The sequence below is a fragment of the Asparagus officinalis genome, chromosome 9 (genome assembly GCF_001876935.1).
Source record: "Asparagus officinalis chromosome 9, Aspof.V1, whole genome shotgun sequence".
Lineage (NCBI taxonomy): Eukaryota > Viridiplantae > Streptophyta > Magnoliopsida > Asparagales > Asparagaceae > Asparagus > Asparagus officinalis.
Genome location: NC_033802.1, coordinates 47,627,014 through 47,640,810, shown reverse-complemented (window position 1 = coordinate 47,640,810; position 13,797 = coordinate 47,627,014). Strand labels below are relative to the sequence as shown.

Sequence of the window (13,797 nt, the reverse complement as noted above, 5' to 3'; positions counted from 1 at the left end):
TGGTAGACATCTACTCCAGCTTGAGGGGGAGTGTTAAGTTAAGTATTGGGTATTGGGTTAATGGGCTGTTACTTGTTAACCTTAACCCTATTTGTATGGCTATATATATCTCTTTTGTTATTCTCAATAAACAACAATTAGGGCTTTCTCTATTCACTACAAAAGTAAAATAGTTTAGGGATGTCGAAACAAAACTCTTAACTTTTGTGCTCACATTCAAACTATCTTAACTTTTGAATGGAATTAAATGATGAAACACCTCCTTCGACACATGAAGCCTGTTATACGCAAAATCACTTGTAAATAACACTGAACTTCACTTATACAGCAGGTGGATTAACTGAACTAGTTAGTTTAAGGGTCCCATTTATTTTGCATGGAATTGTTGATATTCATCCATTTAATTCTCTTTAAAGAACTCTGTTCATCTTCACACACACTGTATTCTTAACCATACATATCATCGTGTTGGTGTAATACTCATAATCATCCAGAATTCAAATAACAAAAAAAAAGGAATTCAAAAATCTAAAATCAACACACAACTAGCTAAAAAGTTGGGATTCGCTGATTGCGACCATCAAAGAAAAAATTATTTACAAAAGACTTACAAGAACAAAGACCTTACAAGAACAAAGACCTTACAGCTCTAGGATTAAGTTGAGGAATGACTGTAGCTTAAGAAACGGTCCCAAATCAGTTTTACTGACTCTTGAACCATATCGTTGATACAGTCCAGCTCCACATTCCCATCCTGCGACAGAATGAAGAAAGATGCTTGTCAAAGAGATGCTCAAAAAAGAATACACGTCAAACAGTTTTCAAGCAACCTAATGATAATGCGAGTGACTGCATGATTGTCAGTACTTTTTTCTATAAAACAAAGAAATCAACAAGAATTATGAAGATAACATCATGACATTTTTTTATTACTTCTAATGAAGTTCTCTTAGTCCTACCTGTAGTCTCCCTTGGACCATTAACTATAATCTTATCACTTCTTCTAATTTGGGTAAATAATGACCTCCATTATACATAGTCAGTACCTCAATAAGAATAGCCCCTAACATTCTATAAACTATACTCATTTCTTACCTCTTATTGTGTACCCACATGTCCACTGTAACATTCTCCTTTTGTTACCATCTATGCGAAACCACAGTTAGATATCTGAGTTACACTTATTTCTTTGCTAGCAGCTTCTATGTAAATTATAGGCCAGATATATACACTATATGTCCACACTTGATCAAGAGGTGGTGTTCATTCTCCTTTTTTTGTGGGGTGGGGGTGGTGGTGGGGGTGGGGGTGGAAAGATTTACTAAAATACACGTCTTAAGAAGGAATTTGAATCATACACAATCCAAAATCCCTAAGTATAGAACGCACTCGGTAAATAACCATAGACAATATGCTTACTACTACAATTATCAATGTCTGCACCAATAACATGAGCATAACCATAACTAAAGCCAAGCCTTCTTAAATAAACGTAGTTTGTGTTTTAAAGCGCAACTAATTACGTAAGGTACTATCATAGAATTGACATAATCTTAAATCATGCAGATACTTGACAAGTCGGAAGCACAAAAAAGAATGATCTAAAAAAGTTAACTAAAGATATAATAGTAGAAAATGAGTGCATGGTATCTTTTAATTGTCTAAACTACCGATTGCAAACCAACTCACCCTCAAGTGCTTGGATATTCCGATCAGCTTCAGCATAACTTCATTAGAAGCTTCACCAGTTGAAGTCCTGTGATCAAATCGATCAGCATGTCTCAGTTTAATCCTTGTTGACTGATTTTTGAAAGCTTTGAATTTGGTGTGCCAAACTCCAATGATACAAAACCTATCTGCTACACTTTCCTCTCCAAGAGGCCATCTCAGTCCCCCTTTCACATCAGGATCTATTATAGCAGACTTTACTAGTTTATTTATGGCCTCATTCTCCTCATCCTGAAACAAATTAGTAGCTGTCAGGTACGATACTTTCCATAAATATGACACTGATAACAGTTGCACCTCATGCAATCAGAAACTTACATCCAATGATTTCAGTATCCTTTTGGTAGCCAGCATCAACCTTAAGTCTAGATCCTTAAAGAGGCAAGAAATATCAACCACAAGGTGGCGCACCTGATTCAGTTCAATCTGCATAACAAGAAAGAAAACCTGTTTTACCAATCATATGACAAGTATACTCTTCTTCAGCCCTAGTCTCAAGAGAAGGATAGCTATATGACAAAAGAATGAAATATAAATTGTATACAGAATAGCACAAACTTCAGTGTACAAGGTGGCAAAGATTTCACTTTATTGCAAAATAGCATAAGCTGCAAAGGAATAGCAAAACCTGCATATATTAAGCTTTAAGAAAAGTTTCATTGCTATGCTTCAAAACAAGCAAAATCAGAGCTCCATTGTAAATTTCTTAAAATATTGCACCAAACATTGTGCCTGAGGAAAAGTTCACACTTCACAGTATAGCTTTCAATACTGGTCTTTATCCATTGGGCAATACCATGGGCCCTATATCAGTTTCGCTACAATCAATATATCATTTTGTATAACTCTGGATATCATGAATTACTAATTTACTATCCGATAATTAGTGCCAATACATACTCGTATAAACAAAGGAAACATAGTTTAAGAGGGACTGTTCCACGGCGGTATAATGTCAATTGGCATGAAAAAAAATACACAACAATAGAAAGTCAGAGATCTTGCCTTACGAATTTCAAGTGCCCCATCATTCACGACTGCACACTTGCAAGAAATGGTTGATTCTGGCTGGAATTTGTCAAATATCTGGCCAACAAATCAGAACATAAATCAAACAGGTAAGCCAAATTTTTAAGGAACATTCTGCAATTCCACAAAGCTGTACAAGACTTTTAAAAAGAAATGTTTTAATGAAATTAAGCCCCTCGTTACATTACCTTCACATTGTAATATTCTTTCTCTGAGTCGAAATCAAAACCACTGTCACCTGATAGCATATTCTGCATATCTTCCATGTAATCACTAGGAACATTAGTGTAAAATGATTTACGGACTTGTGTTCTAGAATCTATTTCAGAAACTGCAGCCTTCCTGATGGATTCAAGATTAACTGATGTTCTGCAGGAAATAAAGAGATCAGTTTGAACTTCATAAGCCACGTAACTGGACTTTTATAGTGTCACTTTCACAATATTTAGTTAGCCAATTATATTATATTTTACTTTTATGCAGTGGTGAAGCCACATGGGTACCAACGGGCCTTGGACCTCCCTTGTAAATTTAAATTTACAAGAGAAGGGATAATTGGTTTATATGTAAGACCGATGGCTTACCCTAAAAAGATGTGAATGTGAAAGATCCTAGGAAATAGCCTACAAATGTAAATACATAAGATTATAGCCTTATAGGGGAGGTTCTAAGTTTGAGAGTTTTACTTTTCAATTTGTTGTTTGCAAAGTTATCTTCTATTCTTTTTTCTATCGAGTTTTGAGATTTATTCTTTGTTTTTGACACTTGATGCTATTAGATTTCTCACTTTTATAAAAAAAAATTATTGGTCTTTTTAGAACATGTTCAATGAACTAACTGATCTTTAACATCATGTGACCAAAATTTGAATCAAAATCCGATCCTTATTCCTCATGGAATGTTTATTGAGAAATTTGTCAGAGAAACACTAGGATGCAGATAACTATAATGTGGATGTACAAATATATAATATATTTTTATGCGGATAATTTTGATGTGGATAATTTTTATACAAATAATTCTTATTGGGACTACCGGTAATATTATAGCTACTTTTTACTTAGTTGTGTTAACTTAGCATGATACGGGTGTATCATCTCTCTGCTTCGGGAGCTTAGCGATCCTCATGAGAGCTTGAGGATAGATGATTCTCATAGTAGAGTGAGAATAGAGACATGGATGGAGCCGTTGGTGGCGGCGAAAGAGGTCAAAAGCAGGAAAAAAGAAAAAATCAGGAAATGGTACAGACTCTGGTCGGTCGACCGGTCGGTTGATACCGGTCGACCGACAAGGCCATATCGGTCAACCGACCGACCAATGTCGGTCAATCGAAAGCGTGCCCGATTACAGGGTTGAAAACCTTGTCTTTGTCCAGTCGACCGACAAGAGCATGTCGGTCGACCGATGGGGCTTACTGGGCGAATCTGGACTCTTGTTTGACGCGTATTCCAAATTGAGTTGGGCTTTGTTATTTACGTTTTTGTCATCCACGTTGTTTGACAAATAAATAGGGATTGTTTAGGGTTTCTAAACATCAGATGTGATTAAAAAGAGAATAGAGAGGTTGTTCTTTATTCTAGTGAGATTGTGAGGAAGAAATTTTGTAATCTTTTAAATTCTTCATAATCTAGAGAATGTATTTTCCTTCGCCAATTGAACTGTTTTGTGTGACTTTATTGTTTTCTTCTCAACCCTACATTTGATAATTTCGCGATCAAAGGTGCTCACACGACGACTCGTATCAAGTTGGTATCAAAGCTATCAAGTCCTGTGAAGGGGCAATCCTGTGCATGGTCCTTACTCGATCTCAATACAAGAAGTTAGGTGAGATTCTTGTTTCTTTGGAAGAAGTTCAAAAATCAAGGAAAAAAAAGATGACAGAAAATGACAATTCAACAAGGCTTGATGTGTTGGAGAAACAAATTGAAACAATCAGGTCGACTCTCACACAACTCGTCGATCTTATTCATGGAGGGAACAAAAAGGGCAAGAAGAACCCTGTAGAGTCCAGTAGAGAGAGTGAAAATTCAGATTCCAATGAGGAAGTCGAGACCTTCAAGACCGCTTCACATCACGGGGGTAAAAGTCCTTACCAGAACCTGAAGATTGATTTCAGAATAGAGATTCATATTTATGATGGGAGTGTTAATGTCGAGAGACTTAATGATTAGATCGAGCGTATGGATACCTACTTCACTCTTTATGGCTATTAGTCAAAAGAGAAGATTGTTTTTACAGTATTGAAGCTATCCGGACATGCATTGACGTAGTTAAAATCTTACTGTAAGCAGGAGAAGAAAACGGTGTCGTGGAATAAGTTTAAAGAGCTACTGAGAAAGCAGTTCTACCCGGGGGTTTCCTTGAAGAGCGTTGGTACAAGTGGTGCGACTTGCATAAGAGGTTCAATCAGACCGTTTAAGAATACACCACGGAGTTCTAGCAGCAGGCGATGATCTTTAACATTGTAACGGATGAGTACTCTATTTTTATGAAGTATATGGTAGGTCTGAACGAATATATCCGAAAGGAGATGAAGTTGTTCACGGTTGAGTCGATTATAGAGGCGAACGTGAAGGCTATTACCATTGAGGGCAAGCAGAAGAAAGACAACGAGACAAAAGAGAATCCAAACAAGCGGGAGGTAAGTTTAGTGGCTCCCAATCTAAGGAGGAGAAATAGAAGGGCGACCCAGGGAAGGCAAGTTTGACTTGTAATCACTGCAAGCAGACAGGGCACGTAGCTGATCGAAGCTGGGAGAAGTATCCTCATCTGAAGCCAAAGAAGTTGAAGGAGGAGAAAAATGCATACATGATAGCACAGGGTCCGAAGGAAGTCCCCAGGATGACAGAGCCCAACAGCAATCTCAATCTTATGATAGGGAAGCAGGCCGCGAAGGAAGACGAAAATCTCAAGGAGCAGCTCTTTGTTCTTAAGTTGCAGGTGAAGACTAGCTTGGTTAATGTCATCGTTGATCCAGAGAGCCAGAAGAATTTGATATCCGAGGTCTTGGTTCAGAAACTGGGTCTGAAAACGGTCAAACATCCAAAGCCCTATCCTTTATGGTGGATTCAGAAGGAGTCAGGGTTGAGTTTGATCAATCAATGCACTTTTAAATTTGCACTTCACGAGTCATATATTAATAAGGTCACGTGTGACGTCGTTCCATTAGATGTTTGTCAGGTTATACTGGGTAATCCTTATTTGTGAGATAGGTACGCGGTCTACGATAGACGAGCTCAGAAGTATATGTTCACTAAGGATGGCGAGCAGTTCATATTTCGTTTGACATCTCTTCCGCAAGAGACGAGTTTGGTGACGGTGATTCAGGCAAAAAGACTAGTGAATGCAAGCAAGAAGTTTATTTTATTGTTCATTAGGTCTTATGAGGAGCAGCTGAGTAGAGTATGCTTAACTACCTTGAGCAAGCTTCAAGAGATAGATCTTGACAGGTTGAAGGCCAATTATGCAGATTTGTTTTCGGAGATCACTGGACTACTGCCAAGACGGAGTATGGAGCATAAGATCATGTTGACAGGAGAGAGCTCTTTACCGAATATAGACCTCTACCGCACATCGGTACAAGAGTTCGAGGAGATCAAGAAGCAAGTTCAGGAGCTTCTGAAGACGGGAATGATAGTGCCTAGTTGTTCACCTTATGAGTCGCCAGTGTTGGTGCCCAAAAATGATGGAGGCTGATGCATGTGCGTGGATTACCGAACGCTCAACAAGATAACGGTCAAGAATCGTTATCTACTACCACGGATCGATGATCTTATGGACTAGTTAAAAAGGGCGAGGTTTATCACGAAGTTAGATCTGAAGTGTGGTTATCATCAGGTGAAAATTCGGAAGGATGACACTTGAAAGACTGCCTTCAAGACCAAACAAGGTCTGTTCGAGTGGTTGATGATACCGTTTGGGTTGTGCAACGCTCTAACGATCTTTATGAGGCTCATGCATGATTTGTTGTGATCTTTTATAGAGGATTTTGTGATAGTTTATCTCGATAATATATTAGTGTACAACAAGACCTGAGAGGAGCATCTTGTTTATGTAGAGAAGGTGTTTGAAGTATTGCAGAACGGACAGCTGAAGCTCAACAGGAAGAAGTACGAATTTGGAAAGGATGAGTTGGTGTATCTCGACTTCATTGTGGGGAAAGACCAGCGGTTAGATCCAAACAAGGTGACGATGATCACGAAGTGACCCTTGCCTAGGACAATAACGGAATGTGAGAAGCTTCATGGGGACTTGTCAATATTTGCGTAAGTTCATTCGATATTTTTCTACTTATGTGACACCTTTGCATGGCCTTACGAAAGCGAAGGTTCAGTTTGAGTGGGGGCGAACGCATGAGACTTTTCAGTTACTGAAGAGAAAGATCTTGGAGGCACCAGTGTTAGCGTTATCGTACTTGCAGAGGACATTCGAGGTAGAGACCAACGCTTCTAGTTATGCTATGGGCGTCGTGTTGATACAGGATGGGAAGCCGGTAGAATACTATTCTGAGATATTCACGTGTTATTCAGAACTACCTGACTTACGATAAGAAATTTTATGCACTTTATTAGGCGATCAAGCATTAAAGGATGTATTTGTTGGGTATGGAGGTGATTGTGCACTCAGATCATAAGCCATTGAGGTTTTTACATGCCCAGACGAGACTATAGCAGGCACGACACATGAAGTGGATGTCCTATTTGATGGCATTCAACATCTTCATTAAGTACAAGAAAAGGGCGACGAACAAGTTGGTTGATATGTTATCTCGACCGCCAGTTAGAGCTTTATTGGTGATGACGCGTATTCAGTCCTTGGTTCCTTTGGAGTATGTGCAGATGTACACATCCAACAGAGACTTCAATAATGTGTTCGAGCAGGTAAAGGCTGGTCGAAGGGGGGAGTATGAGCTCGGAGCCAATGGTTTGTTATATCATAGGACATCGCTTTGCATTCCGGAGGATGGTGATAGGTTATAGTGGATTAGAGAAGCACATACATCACGTGTGCAAGGTCATTTTAAGATTCAGAAGACGCTTGTCAATCTACGACGCCATGTCTTTTGGCCGAAGATGTTAGAGGATGTTACCAAGTATGTTGTAGGGTGTAAACAATATTACATATCGAAGCCTTCTAACAGAAAGAGGTGATTGTATTTACCGTTATCAGTGCCTTCTAGATTGTAGAAGAGTATTTCTATGGATTTCTTAGGTGGATTGCCAACAACCAAACGCGGACATGATTACCTGTTCGTTGTGGTGGACCGATTTAGCAAGATGATGATCTTGATTCATTGTAAGAAGGTCGTGACGGAAGCGGGTGCAATACAGTTGTTCTTTAAGCATGTGTGGAAGTACTTTGGGTTGTCGAGTTCGATTATTTCGGATTGGGATAGCTGGTTTCTCGGGCACTTTTGGGATTCTTTGTAGAGTTTGATGGACACTAAATTAAAGAAGAGCACGGTCTTTCATCCACAAACAGACGAACAAACAGAAATAGTCAACCGGACTATGATTCAAATGTTGCGGGGGTATAATTCCAGACATCCCAAGACTTAGGATGAGAGCTGACCATACATTCAGTTTGCTTTCAACATGGCTATTCATGGATCTTAGGAAAAGTCACCGTTTGAGACGTGTTATGGGCTTTTACCTCTAAGTCCGTTTAACTTAGTATTCTCTAGTGAAGCTAGGCTGACGGTAAAGAAAGCGAACGACAACGAGCTTAATGATTTCTAGCAAAGATTGTACAGATTCATGCTACGGTTGAAGCTCAGTTGAATAAGTCACAAGCAAAGTATAAAACAAAACATGATCAACATCGAGTTCCTTGTAATTTAGACAAATGTGACATAGTGTGTCTGAAGTTAAGTAAGAAGCTGTTAAATAGAGAAGGGAAGAAGTTGAAGCCTATACAATATGGTTCGTTTTGAATTCTTGATCAGATCGATGACAACGTCTTCAAGCTGGATTTGCCATCTTACTTAGGCATGTATTCAGTGATCAATGCCAAGTATCTAAAGTTGTTTGAGTCTCCATTGTTGGACGATGAAGGTGACGACAAAGTGATCTTGCCACATGTTGAAGACTTATGATTCGATAAAGAAGAGCCATTGAAAGAGGATTGTATTTTTGAACGCAAGGTGACTATGACTAGACGGGGGATGAAGGAATAGTTTATGGTTGGACGTCAAGATCAGGTTCCTAGCAAGACCATGTGGTTCAACAAAGAAAGAGGGGCTCGAGAGTTCCCTCAGCTAAAGTTCTAACTTGAATAGGACTTCAAGTTCCTAAAGGGAGAAGCCATGATACAGGTGTATATTCTCTCTGCTTCAGGAGTTTAACGATCCTCATGGGAGCTTGAGGATAGATGATTATCATGGTAGAATGAGAATAGAGACGTGGATGGAGCCGTTGGTGGCGGCGAAAGAGGTCAAAAGCAGGAAAACAGAAGAAATCACAAAATGATAGACAGACTCTGGTCGGTAGACCGGTTAGTTGACACCGTTCGACCGACCGACTAATGTCAGTCGACCGAATGGTCGGTCGATCGACCGAAAGCGTGCCCGATTACAGGTTGAAAACCTTGTCTCTGTCCAGTCGACCGACAAGGGCATATGTCAGTCGACCGATGGGACTTCTTACGCGAATCTGGACTCTTGTTTGATGCGTATTCCAAATTGAGTTGGGCTTGATTATTTACGTTTTTGTCATTCACGTTGTTTGACAAATAATAGGGATTGATTAGGGTTTCTAAACATCAGATGGGATTAAAAAGAAAATAGAGAGGTTGTTCTTTATGCTAGTGAGATTGTGAGGGAGAGATTTTGTAATCTTTTAAATTCTCCATAATCTAGAGAATGTGTTTTCCTTCGCCAATTGAACTGTGTTGTGTGACTTTACTGTTTTCTTCTCAACCACACCTTTAATAATTCCGCGATCAAAGGTGCTCACACGGTGACTCGTATCATAGCATATTATAACTTCATGAAAGGTTGGTACTTACTTGGAGTTCTAGTTATGTGATGATTTTTAGATGCTAATCAATCGTGCAAAAAAACATTATTGTGTTTAATTATTAAAAAAACCTCGCCCCCCCTTGCTAACTTTCCTGCTCCATCACTGCTTTTATGTCACGGTTGTTTCAACCGGAGTTTGAATCCTATATTTCTACCACAACACTGCCCAGGTTTTGAAGACAAAAGAAAATATATGGAAGTAATATTTAGATAAACCATACCAAGTAGATCCAAAAAGATATTGCTGTTTACAGAGAATTTCTGTAAGCTATACTGAACTAGAATTCCGGATAAAGATACTTTTGATGCACTTCGAAGTGTACATGTTAGGGAAGGATCCCTTTATAAAGCAAGTTCATAACCTTATACTGTCCTCTAATATATTTTCCCATGAACCTCCCTTAAGTTCATAACCTTATACTGAACATGCACCCACCTACCAAGCTGATTAAAGAGAGTGATCATGGAAACAGCCAAGTTGTGTACAACAATATCAGCATCTAAGCCAAAGGTTGCAATTTTTCCTTATGAACGGGCAATTATGCGCTACAAGAAATTTAAAATGCTGGGGTTTCCGACGTAATTACCCAAGAAACAGCACTTTCCCGGTTCGAGCAACAAACGTAAGCTTGACTACCTCCCTCTTCGATACTGACCCCTCCACCGCAGCCCGACAACAACCGATCAAATCGGGCATAACTCTCTCCGAAATATTCGCCCAAGGCCGCTCCTCAACCACTCCACCCTCTCCTGCTTCGATAACCGTCGCCTTCCCGCCATTCCTCCACTCGAACGGCTCCCAAATCGCAACCGAAGAAGGGATGGGATCATCGCCGGCGGATCCAGCGACGAACCATCGAGCGATCGAATCGGCCGCGTAGATGATTTTGAGGCCTTGATTTGAGGAGGATTGGTGATCTCGGCGCCTTCGGGAGTTGGGCTTGGGATCACTTAGGGTTAGGGTTCGCTTAGATTGGGGGAGCACGGAGGGAGGGAGTGGAGAGGGGTCCGGAGTTGGAGAATCCTTGGAGTAGCGCTTGTGAGGAGGAACGTACGCCATTGTAGCTTGAAACCCTAAGCTTTTGACATTAGATTTTCAGGGGTGGTGTTGATGGGGACTTTTTAGGGTTTAGAAAAAGCCCTACCGTCGCTTGGTTGAGATCAGCAGAAGAGCGAGCACGACGATCTGTTTACTTTCAGCGCGGTAAGAAGCAATGAAGCATAATGGCCTGTTTGGATGGAGGGTAGAGAGGGGGAAGGGAAGGGAAATTTCATTTTAACCTTGTTTGGGAGTTTCATTTTGGAGGGTAGAAGAGGGGAATGGAGGGGAAATTTGGCCCAAATTCTTACACCCCAAATTGGGGTGTAATGGAGGGGAAGGGAAGGAAGGGGAAAAATTCCCCTTCCTTCCCCTTCCTTCCCTTCCCTAAGTAAACTCCCAAACACACCATAAGGGTCTGTTTGGATTCGTAGGGGGGTGAAGGGAAGCTATGACAAACTGAGTGAAAGGAAGGGAAGAGAAAAGAAGGGAAGGGAAGGGAATTCCCTTCTTCTTAGTTACATCCTAATTTGGGGGGTAACAATTTTTATACTATTAGGAGGTGAACCAAGGTGAATGGAGGTGAATTAACTTCACCTCCTAAGTGTTTCCAAATAAGATGAATGGAGGTGAATGGTTCCCCTAACTTCCCTTCACCCTTATTCCCCTCAATCCAAACAAGCCCTAAGACTGCTTTTTTTTCCCCAAACCTTTTTTCCCCCTTTGGCTAATAAATAGCACTTAAATACCGTATTCAGCGTGGAAAATTTTTCAAAATAGACCGATTTTACTAAATATTTAGCAAAATTGACCTCTTTTTTGCCAACAGGTCAAAAAAAATTGATTTTTAAAAACGCCCACTTGAAAACATACGGGACTACTAGTCCCGTATATTTTCAAAAGGCACTACCAGAAAACATACGGGACTACTAGTCCCGTATGTTTTCTGGGAAGTGTTTTTTAAAATCAACCTCTTTTTGGCCTATTGGCGAAAAAGAGCTCGATTTTGCTAAATATTTAGGAAAATAGTCGATTTTGCTAAATATTTAGCAAAATCGGTCTATTTTAAAAAACAAAATTCCATTCAGCGTCTTCGCACTCTATAGGCTCTCTTGTTTTGCTTAAAAATTATACTTTTGTACTCTCTATCTGTGCAGATGCGAAAACTTTTCCACATATTTTCGCATGACGCGTAGAATCAAGTGCCAATTTTAAACAACTTAGTAAAAAGTATGTAAGAGTACACAAATGCAAAGTGACTAAGACTGTAAGGTATTTAAGCACAATTTTAGTCTTTTTTCTATGTTCTTATTTTTTTCATAGACCACCTTTAAAACAAGGTCATTGTATAGAAACCTTCTTTTATTTTTAATTTATACGCAAACCATCTTTAAAATATTTTTTCGTAGCAATCAACCACTCGGGCTCACTTTTCAGTTAAGTATTTTTGGTAATTGACCCTATCTAACACCAACTAAGGATCCTCCCTCTAGTATATTTGGTATTTGACTACTAAATTATTACAGTAAAACTGGAAGAAAAAAAACTTGACCTAAAAGTGCGCTCAGGTCATTGGTTGCAATAAAATTCACTTTAAATGTGGTTTATGCATAAATTGAAAATGAAAGGTGGTTTTCATAGAATGATTTTAAAGGTGGTTTCTATGGGGGGAAAAACCTTTTTTCTATTGGGTTATTTAGATATCAGTCCCTCACGTCTTCAATAACTCGATATTAGTCATTCAAGTTTTAAAAAAAATAGCTCATGCATCGTCAAATTTTAAGAGGTCTTGCAACTTGGTTCATTTGTTGGTTTTTCAGTTAGATATTGAAACCATTGGTTTATCTTTTAGGACAACACTCTCAATTATCAAAATACCCCTCAAAAACATTTGACAAGCTAAGATATGCTTTGAGGGGATATTCCCCTCAAACCTAACATGAGTAACTTAGATTACTCTGTTTAGGATATTTAAGAGACATATGAAATTATTGAAGATATGAGGGATTGGTATCTAAGTAACTTTTTTATGGATATACATATATGTATATATGTGTGTGTATAGGTCCCTTAAATCATTGAGATTACTAAGTGGGTTACTTTTACATTATAATTTGATACTAGTCCCTCAAGGCCTCAAATAATTTTTTTATGGATATCGAAATAACTTTTTTTTATGGATATATGATTTGATACTAGTCCCTCAAGGCCTAAAATCATTGAAATTACTAAGAGGATTACATTACAGTAGGGCTGTCCATCCGGGCCGAGCAAAACCGAAGCCCGGACCCAGCCCCGGGCCTGAGCGGGCCGGGCTCACCGGTTTTTTTTGTTTTTTTATTATTTTTTCTAATTTTTTAAAATTTTTAAAAATCCCCATAAATCATAAAATATACATAAAAATTACAGAAAATGATATAAATTTTTTAACTACCTTGTAATGACACAAATTACAAGTAAAAAATTTATAAAAATGAAAGATGATAAAAATAACTTCATTATTAATAATCAGTAAATCATTTATAAGTATAAATTTATTTTAGAATTTGTCGCATCACAATAGATGAGTACATCCTAACTAGGTTGGCACATACTCACCTATATCACTATCATTTGCAACTTTTTACGAAATAATTCATTACAAATTTAAAGCTAAGAAAGAAAAATTACAATTTGATGAATATTATCTAATCTTTATACCTATTTGCTAGTCCCAACTCTTCAAATTTATCTTCAATACTAGCGATCCGATCGATGCCTTGCGTTCGCTTCTCGTACATCCACCAATCTTGTAAGCACATCACCGTTGGTACAGTATACGGATCTAAGCATGTCCTGTGGTTGTCGATCAAACGTCCTGTTGTGCTAAAGACGGATTCCAAAGCTACCGTCAAAACCTGTACTGTTAGTAAGTCACGAACCATGGTGGAAAGTATAGAATATGAAACCGATCCATATACTCTCCACCATTATAAAATATCTA

The 13,797-nt window shown here is 38.8% G+C and overlaps 1 protein-coding gene across 1 annotated transcript; it reads right to left on the bottom strand.

Annotated features, from left to right (window-relative positions):
• On the bottom strand, nt 448–11,180 carry LOC109824045. Its single transcript, XM_020390569.1, has 6 exons — nt 10,363–11,180; nt 2,946–3,126; nt 2,734–2,814; nt 2,047–2,154; nt 1,690–1,959; nt 448–754 (listed from the first exon to the last, which is right to left on the bottom strand). The coding sequence occupies exons 1-6, from the start codon at nt 10,833–10,835 to the stop codon at nt 656–658; spliced, it is 1,212 nt and encodes a 403-aa protein (XP_020246158.1). The 5' UTR covers nt 10,836–11,180; the 3' UTR covers nt 448–655.

Bases quoted from the DNA above. Each gene is read 5' to 3' on its own strand.
- LOC109824045 (XM_020390569.1), bottom strand. From the start codon at position 10,835: ATGGCGTACGTTCCTCCTCACAAGCGCTACTCCAAGGATTCTCCAACT. The intron at 2,155-2,733 runs GCAAGATCTCTG...CTTGTTATGCAG, and splicing joins GGGCACTTGAAATTCGTAAG to ATTGAACTGAATCAGGTGCG. The intron at 755-1,689 runs GTGAGTTGGTTT...ATTCTGTCGCAG, and splicing joins GAATATCCAAGCACTTGAGG to GATGGGAATGTGGAGCTGGA.